This window comes from Symphalangus syndactylus, chromosome 13 (assembly GCF_028878055.3).
Source record: "Symphalangus syndactylus isolate Jambi chromosome 13, NHGRI_mSymSyn1-v2.1_pri, whole genome shotgun sequence".
NCBI lineage: Eukaryota > Metazoa > Chordata > Mammalia > Primates > Hylobatidae > Symphalangus > Symphalangus syndactylus.
Genome location: NC_072435.2, coordinates 96,028,475 through 96,047,720, shown reverse-complemented (window position 1 = coordinate 96,047,720; position 19,246 = coordinate 96,028,475). Strand labels below are relative to the sequence as shown.

General features: G+C 34.8%; 1 protein-coding gene across 6 annotated transcripts in view; it reads right to left on the bottom strand.

Annotated features, from left to right (window-relative positions):
• Positions 1 to 1,952: 1,952 nt before the first annotated feature.
• GAS2L3 (growth arrest specific 2 like 3) overlaps positions 1,953 to 19,246 on the bottom strand; it is a 55,046-nt gene continuing 37,752 nt past the window's right edge. For 4 of the 6 annotated variants that reach the window (XM_063615182.1, XM_055237900.2, XM_063615181.1 and 1 more), the window contains 5 exons: positions 18,153 to 18,294; positions 12,456 to 12,519; positions 11,675 to 11,813; positions 7,853 to 7,960; positions 4,991 to 6,689 (listed from right to left, as the gene is read on the bottom strand). In XM_063615182.1, the coding sequence (XP_063471252.1) occupies positions 5,361 to 6,689; positions 7,853 to 7,960; positions 11,675 to 11,813; positions 12,456 to 12,519; positions 18,153 to 18,294 (1,782 nt within the window). In that variant the 3' untranslated portion in view covers positions 4,991 to 5,360. Of the gene's footprint in view, positions 6,690 to 7,852; positions 7,961 to 11,674; positions 11,814 to 12,455; positions 12,520 to 18,152; positions 18,295 to 19,246 lie in introns of all 6 variants that reach the window. The other 2 variants (XM_063615180.1, XM_063615179.1) reach the window with 1 other exon arrangement.

Below are 19,246 nucleotides of genomic sequence, written 5' to 3'. Positions count from 1 at the left end.
ATTAACATGGAGAACAACTCAACATTTTGTGGAAAAGTATAAAAAGCTTTAAAAAATCATCCTTTAAATAAAATCCTATTAATCTAACCCAGCAGGTATTTTTATATTGACTAACAACCTTCTTGAGTCTTAGTTTCCTAATCTGTAAAAAGGGAGTTCATTCATGTATTGACAAATAGTTACTGAACGCCTACCAAGTGCCAGGGACTGGTTTGGGCTTTGGGAGCAGTGGTAAACAAAACAGATGTAATTCTTACCTTCCTGGTGCTTACATTCTAACGATAATACCCATCTCATGGAATTGTTGGAAAGATTGCATGTTATGTAATTACAAGTATTTTGTGACTTGCAAAGTGCTATATAAACCTAAGGTTCTTGAATATGATTGTCTTATTCCTCTATCTCCCAGAATAGAAATCAGTAGGTATTAATAAATGATGGTTTGAGTAGATACTAGAGTTTTAACACTGCCACATTTCACTACTAGAAGTCCTCAACAGTCATACACAACTCTAATTCATTCTATTCTATTTGTTCATTCCAATATAATTTGTGAAATAATTTACCTAATTTAAGAAAATATTAAATAAATGTATCATATGAAACCCTAAAAGACTACCCACAAGAGGTTAATTATAATAGATAACATTTATTGAGCCCATATGCCATGCAACAAGTGCTGTGCTATTCCTGGCTGAATGCAGAAGAAATATTACATAATGTTTTATCACTGCAGTCTCAAAACAAACCACTTCATCACCACATGTACTAATTTTAAGATAAGTCATTGTCTACAATGTTTTTAATGACTTATTTTATGGCCATACCAATATTAATATTCTATAATTAACATCCTTATAACTAAATCTTTGCATGTATTATTTCCTCAAGTCTTACTGTGTTTTTCTACAAGAACAAAACAGTGTTAAGAAAACAGCTTAAATTTAATAAAATGTGTGCCTTTATATTTTCAAACTTACTGGCACATTTTAAATATTTTCCTGGGCTGGGCGCGGTGGCTCACGCCTGTAATCCTAGCACTTTGGGAGGCCAAGGTGGGTGGATTGCTTGAGCTCAGGAGTTCAAGACCAGCCTGGGCAGCATGGTGAAACCCCGTCTCTACTAAAATGCAAAAAATTAGCCGGGCGTGATGGCACACGCCTGTATTCCTAGCTACTAGAGAGGCTGAGACAGGAGAATCGCTTGAACCTGGGAGGCAGAGGTTGCAGTGAGCCGAGATCGTGTCATTGCACTCCAGCCTGGATGACAGAGCGAGACTCCGTCTCAAAAAATAAATAAATAAATAAATAAATAAATAAATAAATAAATAAATAAATATTTTCCCAATGTTACCCAAAATTTCATAAAATGAATTTTAGGTTATAAAATTTTACATTCACAAAGGGTTAGGAAAATACAATTAAAATTTTGTCTACGTTGTTTTTGTTTCCTCTTTTGGAAACGTCACAGGAAATATATATGGAATTAACTGCTTTTTATAATTGCTCTGGTCATGAGTATAGGAAAAAGATGAGTATGCAAGAATATACTCACTGTATCAAAGTGTGAAATTAAAGCAGGATTACAGGAATTGAAAACTGGAAATTCCTGCTATCAGTCATCTTTGGTGAACACAATGCTTGTATGACCTATAGAATTCTACCTTGATAACCAACAAATTATCTCTATTATCTCAAAGATTATTACATGTGAGTCTGGTCTTTCTGGAAAAACATCCAGCATATACAGCAACTTGAGGAACAAATACTGTTGATAAATGACAAGGCCTTATAATCTCCTGGGTGCAGTGAAATAAATTCCACAAATATAAAGAAGGCATTTTAAATAGCATTCTTCTCAAATTATGAATGCTTCCTATATGCAATTTCCAACATGAATTAGGTGATCAGACTGTATTCAGAATACACCAAAAAAGCAAACTGAGGCCTTGGTATATATGTTTAAATTTTAATACTCAAAAAACAAACATAAGTTAAAATTGGGTACAAATACTGCTGGCATAAGAAAAGAATATACACAAATTTGGATTAAAATGGGGTCATTATGTGAACCTGGATGTAAGAATACATCCTAACAACCTGCTGTTGAAGCCTTTTAATAAAGCAACAGATTTTAAATCAGATAGATATAAAAAGACTGAAGAAAAACAGTAACTTTTCCTTAAATTCTCTTATCCATAAAGAATGGCAAACTCCATATGGACAGTAAAGTTAGAGGTCATCTAATTTACCAAGGCATTTTGAAGACATAAACCTTAAATACCTACTTTAAGCCCAAACAAGGTAAAAATAATCAGCATTTCATTGTGCTCTGAAGTTTAATTTTACACATCAGTCATGTTAACAAATTATAGGAAATAAAATAAAAGCATTTTCCATTTTTTTGAAAGTACACATCATTACTTCTCCCAGGTACTTCAGTAATTTAAGCTTAATACTCATTTCATTAAACACAAAAAAGAATTTATAAAATCTTGCACTGTTATTAAGAAGAGATGGAAAGTTCTCCCAACTTCAACAATGTAAATGCTGTTTTTAAATTGTGAAAATGAGTAGAAACACTAACTCTTTAGGAGAATTTCAAAATACATCTGAAGAAACTAATTGTCTTTCAGATACTGTTTATTCAAACAAAACTTTTCACTGGGCGTGATGGCTCATGCCTGTAATCCCAGCGCTTTGGGAGGCGGAGGCAGGTGGATCACCTGAGGTCAGGAGTTTGAGATCAGCCTGGCCGACGTGGTGAAACCCCCATCTCTACTGAAAATACAAAAAAATTAGCCGGGCCTGGTAGTGGACGCCTGTAATCCCAACCACTCAGGAGGCTGAGGCAGGAGAATCACTTGAACCCAGGAGGCAGAGGTTGCAGTGAGCCGAGATTGTGCCACCGCACTCCAGTCTGGGCAACAAGAGTGAAACTCCGTCTCAAAAAAGAAAAAAACAAAACAAAACAAAACAACGTAAAAAAAAAAACCACTTTTATTTTGGAAGGGTAAGCTATATACAAATAAAAATTCATTCAACATGAATGTAATCGGAGAAATTCCCTACTGCTGAAAAATAGTAATGTATAAACTGACTTCCAATTATTCAAATACACCTTTTTCTTTTCTTTTTTTTTTTTTTTTGAGATGGGGTCTCACTCTGTTGCCCAGGCTGGAGTGCAGTGGCACAATCTTGGCTCACTGCAACCTCCACCTCCCGGGTTCAAGCGATCCTCCTGCCTCAGCCTCCTGAGTAGCTGAGATTATAGGCATGTGCCACCATGCCCGGCTAATTTTGTATTTTTAGTAGAGAAGAGGTTTCACCATGTTGGTCAGGCTGATTTCGAACTCCTGACTTCGTGATCCGCCCAACTTGGCTTCCCAAAATGCTGGGATTGCCTGGCCTCAAATAAACAATTCTTTGGCTAATTCTGGAATTTGTGTCAGATGCCTGTGGGATACTTTTATTCCTGATCACATTCGACACAAAACTTAGTGTTTATATACTGTAAACAACATAAATTACATATTGTAAAATCTACTAGGATTCATAGGTTGACTACATACAATTCCATTTACTTTTTGCTTTCTTTTAAGTTCTAAAAGTTACTGATAAATAAGTGTTACTTGGTTTTATAAGGGAATACTTGATGATAAAATTCTTCCTGTATGAAAAGATGCACTAAATATTTCTGATCACTAAAAAGTAAAGCTTCTATCACCTCTTGAACATTGACTTCACTTTCCAAAGATGTATATATCATCTCTCTCAATGCCCAAGTCAATAGTCGAGCTAAACCAAGTAATTGGTGACTGTCTCTTTAAAGAAGAGAAGCATCAATTCTTCCAAAAACTAGCCTGCACACATCTTTGATTTTATCTGTACTCTTCAGGCAAAAGATCACTTATCATCATAGAAAGTTTTCTTGCTTTGTAATCTATAGAACACTAGTTGCCAGCTTAAAATGCTTGTTCTATGATTGTACATTTGTGTAAACTATTATTTTTTTCTTTAGAAAACACATTTTAGTTTAAAACAGAGAAACACAAACCTGAATACTGAATAACCTATGATAATTGACAATACTGTGAAGTTATTAAAAGGACTCTTAAAACTTCTCAAAGTTCATTAATAATTTTTAAATAGTCACCATCCCTTAAAAATAAATTATTTACAAGTATCACCTTAGGTTGATGGAGTTTATGCAGTCCTTACATGATCGGGATATGCTTCTTGATAGTGTGTGCCTACAGTGCAGAAAACCTTGAACATATCCTGTCTACTTGCCATTGGAAAACTGAAGGCAGCATAACTTTATTAAAGGAAAGTAACCTAATTGGAAGAAATTAATTAAAATCCGTATTGTGATATCTAGAGAAAAATAATTTCATGATAGAATTTTTACATAGCATAACTGTAAAATTATTTTAATATCATCTTAATTTTAAAGTTGTTAAAACATAATTCAGATGTTTCACATTATTTTAATGTAAAATGTCAGGTCTGCACTCACAGGAAATTACATTATAAAAAATTATTTTTAATATGCTAAAAGCTACTAAATCAGTTTCCCCTGTCACATTGCACAACATGTGAAACATAAGGTGTCTTAAGTTTGTATGAATAATATAAAAAATTGTTTACAAAATTTGTTTATATTTCAGTAAGTTAATTTGTTGGATTTTTTTTAACCAAAAATATTGGTGACAAAATATTACCAATGTAAATATCAGCCACGTGAAACAATCAGTTCCTTCCGATTTGGAAAGCTTAAAAAAAATAAATAATAAGAATTCTACCTAACACAGAGTAATGCCAAGCTAGTCAGCAGCAGCCATGACTTAGCATTGTTGGATCAGGCAATCCTGATCAGAAAATTAAATTAGGTGCCTTTTGTAGGACAAGTGCCAAACCATTGCTTTTTTTTTTTTTAACCAAAATGCAATTAACTAATAGTAAGAGCACCACCATTGATATCAGCAGTATATGAACTCCATATTTAATACATATTCAAAAATAGAGCAACTATTGTTAAAATTCTTGTAGTGTTAAATAACTTTTACATTTCCTGCAAAAGGCAGATGTCAACAAAGATGCTAAAGACTGAAAATCATATACATGTCTATTATTAATAAAAACCTTGCAGTGATTTTACAACTGTTTGCTTCAGAAGGGCTCCTTCTGGTGAATTCAGATATGTGAATTCTGATGAACCCTTTCCTCATCCCAGCCTCCATCCTCACTATCCTTAGTGTCTGCACCTATCATTAGACAGACACAAATAGGAGAAACTTTTAAGATGTGAAGCTAACACATTAATTCTTCCTTTTCTCTTTTTTTATAATGACTATGTATTTATTTTCTAGGTTTCTTACTTCCAGTCATGACAAAATAATGGTCATTGTCTTCCTTTTTCTTTGCAGTAGGTTTTTTATCTCCACTATCTGCATCCTTAACAGATGAGGGTGGTTTCCCGGTTGAAGCTGGGGTTTTGCCACTTTTGGGAGGCCCTTTAGTTGAATGCTGGCTCTTGGCGACAGTCTGTGCTGACTTCAGTGCAGTTTGTGTTTTGGTAGAAGACTGGGGAAGGCTCACGATGGACAGTGGGGTACGGCCAGGAGACTTCGAGGAGCTAGGTCCTGTCTTCTGAAATGTACTTTTATTCTGAGGCTGCTTTTTGGTAACTGAAACTATATTCTTATCTTTTGATTTCTGTGTAGCTTTTACAGGAGAAACTGAGGACACAGAAACTGGCTGATTTAAATTCAAGGCCGATTTAAGTTTCTGTGCTGGGACTGGCCTTGCTTGTGGGGCTCCATCGGATGGTTGAGACTGTGTTCCTAGACCCGTGGCTATGGTTTTGGAACTGGGTTTTGTCATTTTTGCAGAGGACTGGAAAGAAGGTTTAGGTCTTACAGGTATATTTGCTTTAGGTAGCTTGGGACACTTTGAGGATGAATTTGAATGTGCAGCTAAGTGAGATACTGCATTATCTCTGGAAGAAATATGATTATGTTTCAAATACTTAGGTTCAGTTTTTCCAGAACACTTATTTGGCAAAAGTGTGGACTCAGGCAGATCTGCTGAATTCTGGGCTGGAATAACCTTGGCCTTAGGGGTATTGGGGGATGAAATACATTTTCTCGGTGACTCAGATATACAAGGTGCAGTTCTTGGTAAAGCTGGTGAAGAAGTGTTTTTACCTACTGGATTTAATGAAGCAAGTGAAGATGATGCATTGTTTGAAGGAGGCTGTGGTTTCTTTGTTATGCCTTTTGAAGACTTGAGCTTGGGATGAGAAGATGCTGCGGGAGAATTTGGCAATTTAGAACGGACTGACATAGAGCCCAGATTATCTCCTTTCAGTGAAGATGCTGGCACCAATGCACCTGGTGGACGTCCCTGTTTTTCTTTGCTTTTTGGAATACTAACTGGCATGCTGGGTTTTGAATTTTGTTTCTGAAACATGTTAACTGCTGACAAAGGATTCATTTCAGGAGGCTGAGGTGTTCTGGCAGGCGAATCAGGTACACTTTCATTAGAAACTCCTTTTTGAAATGCTAAAATTTTTTGTTCTAGTGTGGCAAACTGTAATATTCGACAGGGGTCATACTTAAGCAAAAATCCTTGAAGAGTATCCCAACCTCCACCAACGCGAACCATGACATGTTTTCCATGAAGCATCTGCCCCCAAAGGAAAATAAAAAGTAAAGCTGTAATACTGTGAGGTTTATAGTTACAATTCATTAGCAGTTACAATATGTGATGTCTGTGATCTATAAAATTCAGAGCATTTGCCAACAGCCTCACTACAAATTGACAGTTTCTTTCTTGTAATATTAATATAATAAATTTAACTCACACTGAATTATGCAACTAATGATACAAAATCTTCCAATTTGTAAGGAAGGTATTTACATATAACTTGCATCCTAAACATAAGACGTCCTGGCTCTGCCAATATATCTCAAGTTGGGTTTTAGGGCCCTGTCCATTCAGTAAGCAAATCTGCACAACTGTATGAGATTACCCACAAATTTTAACTCTAAGTCCTATGCTCTGTGCATTGCCACATCATACTGCCTTAAAACATAAAGCTATTTAAAAGAAAATGCATGGAAATGTTTCTGTATGAGCTAGGTGGGGCTGAGGAGGTAATAATATGTGAAATAGAAGAAAATATGGATGGTGAAATTATGTTTTTAAATACTTTTATATTATTTTCCTAAACTGGAAATAAGACAGCTTCTGTATGAGAAGTGGAAAGAATGATGAACAGGTGATATTTCAATCTCCTTAGCAGCAAAAGGAACAATTAATCAACTGTAGATGGGACAAAGGAAGGAAATGAACATATATATCAGCATACTGGTATACATACTGATTCTGTGTCAGTGAGAAAAATATTTTCTGTTTAATGCCCAAGGCTTGTATTATTATAAACTCTACATTTCTTTTTTTTCTTTTTTCTTTTTTTACTATAGATACTCAATCTTACTACATGTTTTGATTTTTCTTCTTATGATGGAAAATTATTCCTTTTTCTAAGAAAATTTGAGAAATATGTCCCTTGAGGTATACAAGGATTTTTCCCCTATTATACTCACTGTCAAAATAATCTTAGCTATCCTGAAGTTAGTTGTTTGCTGTGTGATGAGTGTTTACCTAAACTCATTATATACTCATGAAAGAAATTACTCCATTTTCCCTGTACAGTGAAATCCTTCCATTAATAGCATCTTTTCCAATGTTTTTAAAAGTAAAAGGAGAGCAAAAGGTTAGTAAAGCAATAAATCCAATTTCAAAACAGTATTTATGTGTAAATAAAGTGTAAATAATGGACTTACTCTTATAAAGAGTATTTTATCCCCTAGTCGGTACCGTCCTTCAGATAAATACTCAATAGAAAATCGATGAGAACAACTACAAGGAGGGTCCTCAGCAATATGTTTAACCTAAGATGACGAACAAGTAAAATTTAGTGCTTGTTACAAAAAGCATTTTGTTTAAAGTGTAACATTATTTGATAGCTAAGGAAAACCAAACTCAAAGACAAAAATTCTAGGTTCAATGATTTAATCGCTTCTCCTGTGCTTATTAACAAATATTGAGATTAGACATTGCTAATCTAACATAAAAAAGCCACAATCTTCCCAAAATGACTTTGTGGTAAAATTCTTATTTTCCCCAATTTTACCAAAGAGAGGTTAAACTTGCCTGAGATCATACAGCTAGTAAGTAGCAGAGCCAGGTTTCAGATCCAAACAGCCTAGCTGGTGTCTGTCTGTCTCTCTCTCGTATCTCTCTCTCTCTCTCTCTCTCTCTTTTTCTCTCTCTCTCTCTCTCTCTACCCTCTTTTTCTTTCTCTCTCTCTCTCTCTCCCACCCTCCCTTCCCACCACCCTTCATCTTCGAACATATAACACAGTGAGGTCAATTAACACATTTGTTGAGTTTTAAGAAACATATGAGTTTGTTATTAAGCTTGAATTTATTTTAAGCCCTGAGTTAATAATACATGTCAAATCAGAGACAAGCCAACAGTAAAGGCTAAGTAGGAATTTTCACTTTTCCCTTAACAGTGTACTAAACTAATATTGTGGGGGAAATATCTAGATTTGCTCAAATTTATTATTAAAATTGGCAGAAACATATTCACATCTATTCTGTCAAGACTGGATAAAATTCTTAAAATTTTCAATCCAAGATGCATTTCTCTAAAAATGCTCTGTTTCAATAGCCTGCTAAGGAAATAGGAGTTGGCATGGGGGAACCCTACTTCCACAAGTCAAGAAGCTTATAGAATTTTCTATTATTATAAATATTTTTAATGGTAGAACTGCAGTAAATATAAAAACAAATTTAAGAATTCTACATTTAAAACATGGAAATGGAAAGATATTAAATGAAGATATTTGTTGAAATACCTATGATTGAAAAAAGTCACACATCAACCACTGTGGAAAATATTTGGCTTTTCCTAAAATTACATTTTTGAAAAAGGAAGGTCATGAATGTTTTTCTCAATTACTGCCACACACAATTTATCAAAACGAACTCATATAACTAAACTTAGGCGTGATATTAAAGAGAGTCTCTTTAGATAGGCCTAATTTAGCTGAGCGCCAATAGAAATTTATATGATTGTCTTAAATATCTACCTAAATCAAATGAACACTTGTGGATTCACTAGGGCCTGGTAAGAAAGGTCCAGAATTTATTTTCCTATATCATTTATTTAACAAAATAATGTGCATATAAACAAACAGAACTGATTTTCATAAGTCACCCAATCAAGTTTATTTTGTTCACATGCACACGTGCACATGTGCATATACGTTGATACAAACATACACACCATGCACATAAAATGGTGAAAAGCAAACTGAACTCTGGGGAAGGGCTTACAGTTATTAGAACCATGTTGATACATTAGTTAACCAAAGTAATCTGAAAGGAGATATATCTTTTAGTCACCACTTTCTGTCTGTAAAAATTTCCTAAGTATATAGAATTGCTGTTGTATATTTTGTAACAGGACTTTAAATCATGAATCAGATAATAACTGTTCCTTATTTTCCAAGATATCTGTAGATCACATATTTACAGGTAGACATTGAATGTATTCATATAGCACACATATATTTAGAGAAATGTTTCTTTTTAGTTTTCATAACAGGAATGCAGACATAAGATGTCGTATCTTTTCCTTATTTAAGATACCTGAATCTCACTTATATTGAGCAGTACAAATCAGCACTAACCCACAATCAGAACAAGGCATCAGCCTAAAAGAAATAAGAGCTATAGGTAAGAAATGATTTCTTCTGATTTTATTACATAATTTACATTATATTACTGAAGGAAATAGCTAAGGAAATAAAAACAATCTACAAAGGTACTATATTACTATTATTTTCATTCTTATTTCTATACAGTTTGTCTATATATACATATTTTACACAAAATAAACATTTTTCTTGTTGCTACATTATTCTTCACAATGATCACAATGATTATCATGTTAAGATTATGAATCCTAATTTGCCAAACCATTGCCCTATTTGAGGGTATTTACTTTTTCACCATTCTAAGTCCTAATGCAATAAACACTTTCATTTATGCCACTTTTTCCCTCTTCAACTACAATAAAAATGACAAAGTAATATTTTTGTAGCTCTTAATATTTGTCCATTTCTTTTTCAAAAGTTTACATCATTTTCCATTGCCAATAGTAAACCCTAAGTACAGTTTACTAGAATTTAAAAGCACCAGGTTTAATAATTTTAAAAAATCTTGCTAATGGGGCAAATGGTATTTCATAGCTGTTTTAATCTGATTTCCTTGATTATCAGCAAGTTTTGACACTGCACTTTCTTCTTGTGTGAACACAGACCTTGCCCATTTACTTACTGCAATGTTTTTCTTATCAAATTGTGTAAGGTCTTTATATAATAGGGAAATGAACACACTGTATTTTCCACTTGATAAAAATATTTTTCCAATGTTTCCTTTTTATTTATCATTCTTTAAGGTTATATGAGATTTAAATTTTATTTTCTACCTACTGCATTCTTTGTTTGCCATATTGATATTGACAATCATTATATATATATATACACACACACATCAATTGCATAATGTAGGTAGATATTTTGGCCAGATAAAAGAGTTATTCATTCTGACATGTTCTTAATCTGTCTTGCAAGGTTATCTGATAGTTTTACTATAGACTTTCATTACATTAAACAAAACAATCAAAACAATACTTTTAAAATGTTTATTAGTAATGATTTATTCATTATTTCTTAATTTTGTACATTTAACCCTTTTACAAAATGCTACAGTCCAAACAACAGTCTAAGCAGAAAATGTTCATGCTCAGTTCACCTTCATTGTTCACACTGCAGTCACTGCAGAAGACCCACAACCCAAGGAAGAGCAACTCTATTAACTTCTACCTAATGAACAGATAAAGTTAAGAAGACTGTCCAGTTGTAACCTATCATCTAACAAGTTTGGATATATTCTGGAGGAGAGAATGCTCAAAAAAAAAAAAAAAACCATCAATCTTCCCTCACAACTTTTCCTCCTCCTATATTCTGCAAGTATCAATATACCACCTACTTAGAGAAACCTTGGAAATCACCCTAGATTCTCTCTCTCACACAAACACTCACTAATTCCTGTCAATTCTCCTAACAATACCTCCTAAATATGTCTTATATTTGTTCCTTTTGCTCCATCCCCATTACTGCTGCTCAAGTTCAAGCTCTCATCTCATGCCTGGATTATTACCACAAAACCAAGATAACCTCTACCTGACCGTGAGAATATTCCTTATAATTTGCAAATCAGATTACAATACTGCCAGACTAAAAAAAGAATCAATGAATTATTGTGGCCTATAGTGCTCTTCATGATGAGTTCCAATCTATTTGCCCCACCACTCCTCAACTACATTTATTCCTCATCATACACAAGCAGTAACAAATCGCCTTTAAAATATAATGCCCTGAATTCATCAGAGAATGGAGAATAGTACTGGTTTATATTCTGAATAAGAAACACTTGCTTTTAAAAATAGCATCACCTGTAGCAAACCAGAAGTGCTTAAAACTATGAGACTTCAAGGTATTATGGTCAAAAGAAAATGTGGCAACTACTTACAGCTTCATGTAGCTCTTCATGCTGACAGCACGATTTTGGAATGCTGATGGAATCTTCAGGCCCAGAAGTATTAAGCAAAGTCTCTTCTAACTCAATTTCTTTCTCAAGTTTTACTAACACTGGTGGCTCAACCCCATATCTGAAAACCAACCAGGAGATCTGATCATTCAAGCAAAGTTGACCCAGGTACTTGGCCTGCATATCAAGATAGACTTTCTTTCTGAAGTAAAGTCTATATGATCCTCTTCTACCAATTGTTTCACTGGGATATTTGAAAACGCTTTTTCATGTCTCATAGATTGTAAAATATCTGTATTACAATCCTCACATCATAGCACATATTTGGGTTGCAGTATGCTCCCAATATTCTACCTGGGATCCTGAAAGGTGGCTTTCAAATCAGCTGCTGAGTAAAGATAGAACTGAAGTAGGTATGGGGGACACCACTCCTTGCCTTCTGCCAGATCCTCTCTGTGTTCAGAAGACTTGCTTTGACTTGAACTGCCTTAGACTACATGCTCTTACCCTATCCTTAATCTAAAAAATTTAAGTAACCACTCCCATAGTTTAACAGTAAAAGAAGACAAGCTATATTGAGAACTCGGATGTTTACATATGCTCATGCAAACAGAACGAAGTTGATAAAGAAACAAAAAGATAAAATAGGAAAATAGTTGATTTAAAGCATTTTTTATTTATAGAAAATAGTGTTCTAAACTAAAATTCAGTAGATTTAAAATGTTTATAACACTGAAATTCTGAAATATTGTGGAATACATACCTTGACACAATTCGACCAATCTCAAGAAGACAAAGATACACCTGTCTTGGATCTTTGTGCAAAACTGTGGAAAATAAAACCACTTATTTTATACAGCAAAATTAAGTATGGAAACATATTTCTGGCATGGAAGAAGAGAGTTAAATAAAAAAGAATAATGAAGACAGCAGGTTTACTTGTTTAGAAAAAATGAAGAAAAAACACTTTTATTTTTTCTACTTATTATCTTTGACAAATTAGTTTAAAAAAACAGCTAACAAGAATAGAATGAAAAATTACCAGCGACCTTTATTTGCACAGTATTTAAAGTCTAAAAAATTGAGGGCGTAGTAACACTGCTTATGTTTCAGATCTTTCAACAAGAGATACCATTAAAAGATATATAGTACCTCAATTTTATTTTAAGCTATCTTTAGCATTGAATTATGTGTTAATACCTTTCTCAAACTCTTACAAAGAGGAGAAAGTACTTCCTAACCCATTCTAGGATGACAGCGTTACCCTGATACCAAAGGTAGCCAAATGAAGACATCATAAGAAAACTAAAACCCAGTATGTCTTATGAATATAGATACAAAAATCCTCAATTAAATACTGGCAAACCAAATCTGGCAGCATATAAAAAGATTATATACCATGCAAGTGGATTTATGCAGAAATAGTTCAATATAAGAAAATCAACCAATGCAATATACTATTAGCAGAATAAAGAAAAAAAAACCAATTATCTCAAGAGACAAATCAGTATTTCAAAAAATCCAACCATTTCATGATTAAAAAAAAAAAAGACTGAACAAACTAGGAAAAAAAAGAAAGTTCCTCAATCTGATAAAGGGCATCTAGGAAAAACCCACAGCCATTATCATTCTTAAAGGTAAAAGACTGTAAGTCTCCCTCTCAAGACCAGGAAAAGACAAGGATGTCCACTCTTATTATTTCTATTCAGCATTGTATTGGAGGAGGTAGCCATGGCATTTATGCAAGAAAAATAAATAAATTATATCTAGACTAGAAAGGAAGAAGGAAAACTACCTCTATTAACAGATAATATAGGCCAGACATGGTGGCTCACACCTATAATCCTAGCACTTTGGGAGACTGAGGCAGGAAGATCGCTTGAGGCTAGGAGTTTGAGACCAGCCTGGGCAACAAAGTGAGACCCTGTTTCTACAGTTTTTTTTTTTTTGTTGTTTTTAATTAGCTAGGCGTGGTGGTGCACACTTGTAATCCCAGATACTCAAGAGGCTGAGGCAGGAGGATGAACTGAATCCATGAGTTCAAGACTACAGTGAGCTATTATCATGCCACTATACTCCAGTCCTGGGTGACAGAGTGAGACCCTGTCTCAAAGAACAAAGCAACAAAAACAAAAACAAACAAACAAACAAAAAACAAAAAACAGGTAACATAATCGTATGTATAGAAGAAAACCCTGAAGAATCTACAACATAACCGTTAGAGCTAATAAGCAAGTTCAGCAAAGTTGTGGGAGATAACATCAATACACAAAAATTAGTTGCATACACTAGAAATGAACAGTCTGAAAATGAAACGAAAATAATTCCACTTGAAATGGCTTCGAAAAGAACAAAGTACTTAGAAGTAAACCTAATCACAGAATTGTAATACTTGTACACTGAAAACTACAAAACACTGTTGAATGAAATTTTAAAAGATTATAAATAAAGTCATCTCATGTTCATGGATTGGAAAGACAACTTGTTAAGATAGCAACATCCCCCCAATTGACCTACAGATTCAGTGTAATCCTTATCAAAATTACAACAGCCCTTTTTTTTTTCCAGAAATGGAAAAGATGATGATCAAATTAATATGGGATTCCAAAGGGCACAGAAAAGCCTAACAATCTAGAAAAAGAACAAAGTTGGAGACTCACACCTCCCAATTTCAAAACTTACTATAAGCTACAATAATCAAGACAGTGTATCACTGGCATAGGGCTAGATATACAGACCAATGGAATGGAAATGAGTGCCCAGAAATAAACCCATACATTTATGTACAATTAATTTCAACAAGATGCTAAGACAATTCAGTAAGGAGAGAACAGGCTTTTCAACAAATGGTGTTGGCACAACTGGACATCCACATGCAAAAGAATGAATTTGAACCCCTACCTCCCACCATATACAAAAATTAACTTAAAATAGATCAATGGCCTAAACGTAAGAGGCACAAACTGTAACATTTACAGAAAAAAACATAGGTTAAAAATATGTACGACTTTAATTAGGCAATGGATTTTTAGATGACCAAAAGTATAGACAAAGCAAAAAAAAAAAAATAGATAAATTAAACATCACCAAAATTTAAAACTTTCGTATATCAAAGAACACTATAAAGTAAGTAAAAAAATAACTCAAAGGCTAGGAGAAAATATTTACAAATCCTATCTAATATGGCCTAGTATCTAGAATATATAAAGAATTCTTGCAAGTTGACAAAAAGGGTAAATGACCCAATTTTTAAAACAGGCAAAGGATTTGAAGAGATAGTCTCCAAAGAAGTTATACAAGTGGTTAACAAGCATATAAAAAGATGTTCAATATCCTTAGGGAAATGTGAATCAAAACCACAACAAAATACTACTTCACACCCACTAGGATGGTTATAATAAAAACAAAAACAGGAAAATAACAAGTATGGACAAAGATGTGGAGAAATTGGAACACTTGGACACTGCTGGTGGAAATGTAAAATGGTGCAGCCACTTTGAAAACAGCTCCTCAAAAAGATAAACAGAATTATTACCATATGACCTAGAAATTCCACTCTTAGGTATATATCTGAGAGAATTAAGAAATATGTTTACTTCAAAATTTGTACACAAATGTTCACAGCAACATTATTCATAATAGCCAAAGAGTGGAAACAATCCAAATGCCCACTAGCTGATGAATGGCTTAAAAAAATATGGCATATCTATACGATGGAATATTAGTCTACCATAAAAAGGAATTAAGTACTGTTACATGCTACACCATAAATGAACCACTGTGCTAAGTAAAAGAAACAGACACAAAAGGCTACATATTGTATGATTCCATTTATATGAAACATCCAGAATATGCAAATCCATAGAGACAGAGAATAGAGTTTGCCTTGGCATGGGGTAAGAGAATAACTGGGACTAACTGCTAATAGGTACAGATTTTCCAGAAATGTTCTGAAATTAGATAGTAGTAATGATTGTACAACATGGTGATATACTAAAAACCACTGAAATGTACATTTTAAAATTATGAATTTTAGATTATGTACAGCATATCTCAATTTTTATGCTACTACAAAAGAAACCCAATACACTTAAAAATGGTTACATGGTTAAGATAGTAATTTTTTTTTTTTTATGAGTCTCACTCTTTCACCCAGTCTGGAGTGCAGCGGCGTGATCTTGGCTCACTGCAACCTCTGCCTCCCAGGTTCAAGTAATTCTCCTGCCTCCGCCTCCTGAGTACCTGGGACTACAGGCGTGTACCACCATGCCCAGCTAATTTTTGTATTTTTAGTAGAGACGGGGTTTCGCCATGTTGCCCAGGCTGGTCTCAAACTGCTGACCTCAGGTGATCCACTTGCCTCAGCCTCCCAAAGTGCTGGGATTACAGGCGTGAGCCAATGCACCCAGACTAAGATAGTAAATTTTACTTGCATTTTAATACAATTTTTAAAATAAAAATAAATGTAAAAGGCAATGCAATATAAAGGTAAACGGAGATCCTTAAAACAATTTTTAAAAAGGCCTGATCACGGAACACATGCTAAATGCAATGATATAGTAGTTGTGGATCATCTACCTTTCTGTTCCAGTCCTTAAAGTTAGAAACTCTAGGAAACTTCTGAATCCTAACCTAATCATGTGCAATATGGGCATGAATTGCATGTGCCCTGATTCCCTCAATAGAAATAGTAATTGTTGGCCGGGCTTGGTGGCTCACGCCTGTAATCTCAGCACTTTGGGAGGCTGAGGCTGGCAGATCATGAGGTCAGGAGATTGAGACCACCCTGCCTAACACGGTGAAGCCCAGCCTCTACTAAAAATACAAAAAATTAGCCGGGCGTGGTGGCAGGTGCCTGTAGTCCCAGCTACTCTGGAGGCTGAGGTAGGAGAATGGCGTGAACCCAGGAGGTGTAGCTTGCAGTGAGCTGACATCGCGCCACTGTACTCCAGCCTGGGCGACACAGCGAGACTCCATCTCAAAAAAAAAAAAAAAAAAAAAAAGAAATGGTAATTGTTCTTTGATTTATGAATAGCATCTATTATACACCCCAAGCACAAAGTATACTCTTTCAAAGCAATAAAAAGCCTACATTTGAGTTTAAAATTCATACCAACAGAGGAATTTATCCTAAAATTTTTACTAAATTTGTTTTTCTAAATACTTTCTAAGTTCCTTAAAATAGTATATTTGTTTCATAAAATAGCTTTGAGTTGCTAGTAGCAAAGTGTAAAAAATTAAGAGGCTCATCTTTGAGACCTCTGGAGAGTAAAAACATTAGCTTATCGGTTCAACGCCTCAAAATGAATACTGGTATTGGCAGTGCTTTACTTAGTCCTATACTGACCTTCAGGAGAGTGAGAAGATCCCTTCTACTGAAAATGAGAAATATACAACAATCTTATGTCCTTTCAGAAATAATAAACTAGAAACTACAGAATTCAAAGCATTTCCACTTTGTTTTGATCTCTAGAAAGTAGATGTGCCATTACATCAACTACACTGTCAATAATGATCAGCCCATCTGGATCTAAAGCAAGGTGCAAACAGAGGGATAAAATAGCATCCCATGCTTGCTCTACACTGGATAGGGGTGCCCAGATGCAGAGCAAACAGGAGGCCGCTTACCCTGTGTGAGGGCAATAAGGGTGTGTACTGTCAGTAGAGAATTTTAAAATAATAATACAACCAACAAAAAGTCAGTTTGCTTTTTACTATCACCACAAACCAGCAATCCTAAACTATGTCAGTGATAAAACTTCTACCAGGGCAGACAACTCCCACAGCCCTGCCCTTGGTACACTGCTGCACTTATCACATTATGAATTCAATGTCTGGGGGTGGGGGGTGGGTGTGTGTGTGTATGTACACACATATAAATGCTTTCAAATATAGTATAAAACTTAAATAGCTACCGCTTTAGTCACTGCACAGATGCTTCTGTTGACTTCAAGGAAATGAGAAAATATAGCAATAATTCTTCAACAGAGCATGACTTCTCAAAATGAATTGTCAAAAATATTAATCCATTAGATAATCAGGTTGGCAGCTGTTGTTTGTAAGGTAAAGCTAAACACCATGATAACACATTATTAGGCTTTCTGTCATTTCCATCATTATCCCGTTAAAGGGAAGTTACTACTTTTTGGGCTTGGTAGAGTAATTCTTAACGAAAATATTAATTACTAAAGCATTAGTCCAGAACCTTCCTGTAGCCAACTCATTTAGGAATTTAGAATTTTAGGGCATTCTAGACACATAAAATCTTTAAGTGAAAAGGTTAATATATTTGATTTAGTATCTGATTCTCCAATAGTTGTACATATATTCAAATTATACATTTTTCTAGGAAAATGAGATGAGGCATTTGAGTCCTTATTTGGAAAGAAAAATTAGAGGTGAAGGATATTAAAGCATCCTAGTAAGCATTAAAAACAAGAATGACAACAACATCACTTACCTAAACCTTCGGATTCAAAGAGGTAAGTTTCATCAACCCCAATGTCCCTACACCAGTGAAGGAAGTTTGCGGTATTGTCCCGAGCAAAGAATGAACCTGATGCAGCATCTTTCTTACAGGGCACTTTTCTCATTGGAAAATTCTGGAAAAGACAAAAGAATAATTTCAAAAATGTATCAAGGATATTTTCATTGAACATTCATTTTGATATTACTAAATAAATGTTCAATCCATCACCTGTAACCAAAAAGTACACAACTTTAGAGAAAAAAGATAGTTTTGAAAACCATTTTATTTTACTTTAAAGCAGAGGTCCCCAACCCCTGGGCCACAGACTAGTACCGGTCCGTGGCCTGTTAGCAATCAGGCCGCACAGCAGGAGGTGAGCAGTGGCTAAGCAAGCGTTACCACCTGAGCTCTGCCTGTCAGATCAGCGACGGTATTAGATTCAAGCTCGAACCCTATTGTGAACTGCACATGCAAGAGATCTAGGTTGTGTGCTCCTTATGAGAATCTAATGGCTGATGACCTGAGGTGGAGCAGTTTCATCCCAAAACCACCCCCGCCCAAATCTGTGGAAAAACTGTCTTCCATGAAACTGGTACCTGGTGCCAAAAAGATTGGGGACTGCTGCTTTAAAGTATATTCCAGAAAATGATTCCTAGAAAAAAGATTTGGTCAAAATTAGCAGTAGGGTCAAACATCTCTCACCTCTTTCTTTTTAAAATGACGCAAGAATCTTAATTAAAATAAAAACTGACAGCCTAATAATTGCAAAGCACATCTCAATGGTATGTCTCTCTACACATAGTTCAATATAAACCTCAAATTCTTGCTATGTTAAAAGTTAAGAGATGAGTATGATGACTCATTTGTAACCCCAGCACTTTGGGAGGCTGAAGCAGAAAGACTGCTTGAGGCTAGGAGTTCAAGACCAGCCTGGGAAACATAGTATGACCTCATCTCTACAAAATATTATTTTTAATATTAGCCAGATGTGGTTGCACGTAGCTAAAGTCCCAGCTGCTCAGGAGGCTGAGGTGAGAGGATCACTTGAGCCCAGCAGTTCCAGGACGCAGTAAGCTATGATCGTG